The sequence below is a fragment of the Gobio gobio genome, assembly GCF_949357685.1.
Source record: "Gobio gobio genome assembly, chromosome: 5".
NCBI lineage: Eukaryota > Metazoa > Chordata > Actinopteri > Cypriniformes > Gobionidae > Gobio > Gobio gobio.
Genome location: NC_137101.1, coordinates 31,746,005 through 31,749,370, shown reverse-complemented (window position 1 = coordinate 31,749,370; position 3,366 = coordinate 31,746,005). Strand labels below are relative to the sequence as shown.

The window sequence follows — 3,366 nt, the reverse complement described above, 5'->3', positions numbered from 1 at the left end:
TGTAGATCCTTTATTTTACCCTTTTGTACTTTTATGTCATTCTTGTTGTGAAACCTATAAATACATAAATTCTCATTAAAGTGCATTAGATTTGAAAAGACAACATGTACACTCAAATTAAAGGTATTCTTTTCAGACCGCAACTCACATTGATACGGATATTGAAAGTAATGGCAGTTTTTACCAATTACAGTCCCTGATTCAGACCTGTGCGTGTTATACAGCACTATTAGCACTTTTGCTTAGCATCACTCAGAATCGTCTAATTGCTTTAAACAAAAACTGTGTACTGTTTCTAGACTTTGTGTGTAATTATAGTTTTGTGGAGTCTTGTTTTAAATTGAAGTGTTTCACTTCTATTGCATACTCACTTTGCCCCAACTCTCTAAACACACATGACAGGATAATTTGACTGGATATGAAGCTGTGCATTCACAAGCATATTATGCATGACCACACTGAGGTAGATCCAAAGAAACCAATGAGCAAAACATAGCCATTGCAAAAGAATACATAAAGATGAAAAACACACAACATGTTTCACACTTCTTTGAAAAGCAATGCCTGATCCAGCGAGATGTACTTAATTATATTTTATGTACAAGGATGTTGAGGGACCATATCCTGAAATTCAGTCCCAGCAGCTCTGGAATATCCCTCGACATATCACGTATGCTTAAGATTTGCAAATGTTTTACAGTAACTATTGCATGTCGAGACACTCTATGTCAGTTAGAGGACTGAAGGCACTATTAAATTATTTATTTAAATAATAATTATTAAATATGCAATCATAATGTATTAAATATAATGTATATTTCAATAATAATTACAATTATTTAATATAGATAAATATACCAAATGATTAATTAAGCATAGTATTGAATATGTACATTTAAAAAGCTTTAACAAATAAAGTCATACTTTTAAAAATGTAATACTGCCTGGAACAGATTTTAAATAGTTTGTTTTTAAAGATGTTTAAGAAAGTTGTGCTTTTAATGGGCAGTGGTTGTAGTCCAAGAGAGTCGTATACTGTCGGCTTGGCTATTTGTGATAAAGTTCATATTAATGTCATGTATTAATTAAAGCAAGATACATAGTACCATATCAAACAGACCTCAACGTTTCATAAAACATGCCATGATGCCATGATCTGCATAATAAATCAACATTCATTCATCCATTTGTAAATGGATTAAAGTAGCCTTAATGAGCAAATAAACAAGTACATAAATAAATGATGAACATATGGTACAAAAAAGTAATTGTTCTACATGCAAATCTAATTTTTGCAAATGAGTCATTGAATAACTGATAAAAATTTGGAATAAGGTGCATCGCAAAACATAAAGTCATTTATATATCCAAGTACTCCATCCGATGAAGTTATTCTGTCTTTTACTTATATATTATTTGGTGTCCATAGGCATATTTTAGACTACCATTCTTCAAACAGAATCTAAGCAACTCTTGTGGACATTTGCAATGAAATAATACATTATCAGAGGCCCAGTTAATGCATTCTGATATATGAATTGACTACACTATGTACAGTCTTTTAATGGCCTAGAATGACACTGAAAATCTATACATCTGTGAGACGCTTCCCTTTATTTACACAGTTCTGATTCGCAACTGTGCAGTTCCCAGTTCGCAGGTTCGCCTCTCGAAAATTGTCAATGCTGTTATTGAGGTCTTCATCAATCTCCATGTATTCTGACTTGCTGACGACAGACGAGCTGCGACGACTGGAGTTGGAGTCGGATGCGATGTTCGGATTGCTCACTGTGAGGAGCTGTGCCTGTTCATCACCTTCGGTTTCTCTGTGATAGAAATAGTTAAAATTTGACACAATCACAGGCACTGGAAGTGCGATCGTTAGCACTCCAGCAATGGCACACAGAGAGCCTACTATCTTGCCCCCAATCGTAACGGGGTACATGTCTCCATACCCCACGGTTGTCATCGAAACCACCGCCCACCAGAAAGCATCTGGGATACTTGTGAAGAAGGAATCCTTCTCTTCTGCCTCGGCAAAATACACAGCGCTGGAGAACAAGATGACGCCGATGAAAAGAAAAAAGATGAGAAGGCCTAGCTCACGCATGCTGGCTTTCAGTGTCTGGCCCAAGATCTGAAGCCCCTTGGAGTGTCTGGACAGCTTAAATATCCGAAACACTCTAACCAAGCGGATAACCCTGAGAATGGCAAGAGACGTGGCCTGCTCTCCACCACCCTTCACCTCCTTTGCAACATCGGGGTCCTCTGCCAACTCCGTTCCAAGCGTTATGAAATATGGAATGATGGACACTATGTCGATCGTGTTCATCATGTTTTTAAAGAAGGCAGGTTTACTTGGGCAAGCGAAAAAACGGACAATCAACTCAAAAGAAAACCAGATGATGCAGAGTGTCTCCACAACAAAGAACGGGTCGGTAAAAATATTTGGTTTGTAGTAGAACGTGCTGTTGCCTATCACCTGGAGCCGTCCATGTGGATCCTCTTTCAACTCTGGTAAAGTCTCCAAACAAAATATGACAATAGAAATGAGAATAACCATGACGGAGACAATCGCAATCCCTCTGGCAGGGCCTGAGCTCTCGGGATACTCAAACAGCAGCCAAATCTGTCTCTGAAACTCATTCTCTGGCAGGGGGCGCTCTTCCTCACGAATAAAGCCCTCATCCTCTCGAAATTTTTCCATAGCTTCTTCTCCAAGCTCATAAAACTTAATTTCCTCCGAGAACATATCCAAGGGTACGTTGACGGGTCTTCTTAACCTTCCCCCTGACTGATAGTAGTAGAGGATGGCATCAAAGCTTGGCCGGTTCCTGTCAAAGAAGTACTCGTTCCTTAAAGGGTCAAAGTAGCGCATCCTTTTTTTGGGGTTGCCTAGTAGGGTGTCGGGGAATTGGGCAAGGGTCTTGAGTTGTGTCTCAAAGCGCAGCCCTGAGATGTTGATGACCACCCGCTCACAGCACTCGGGGGAATACTGTGAGTCCTGCGGTTGCCCCTGCAGAGTGGAAGACGTCTCGTCTATATTATCTCCAACAACCACCACAGTCATCCTGGAGATCAAACTCGCAGTACTGGATGACAGTGGATGTTCAGGTGGGTTGAGTACGCATCTGGCGCCCAGCAGTTTGAATAGTCAATGACCCAATAAGACATCCAGCATCATGTTCCACCAAACGTCGACCATCTCCATGTCCAATGGAGCACTGCGCCTACTTCATTTCTTCACCTAGTCAGCCAGAAAATTAAGGGGAGTAATGAGATATCACAGATGATGGAAAATAAATATGTCCTATACCAAGTTTTTTTTAAAAATCCACATACCTAGATAAAAAAATTTAAAAAATC

General features: G+C 39.5%; 1 protein-coding gene across 1 annotated transcript; it reads right to left on the bottom strand.

Annotated features, from left to right (window-relative positions):
- Nucleotides 1-1,588: 1,588 nt before the first annotated feature.
- Nucleotides 1,589-3,070, bottom strand: kcna1b (potassium voltage-gated channel, shaker-related subfamily, member 1b; the record flags this gene model as incomplete). The annotated part of the gene is made up of 1 exon (XM_079817916.1): nt 1,589-3,070. The coding sequence occupies one exon, from the start codon at nt 3,068-3,070 to the stop codon at nt 1,589-1,591; it is 1,482 nt and encodes a 493-aa protein (XP_079674042.1).
- Between the last annotated feature and the right edge of the window lie 296 nt (nt 3,071-3,366).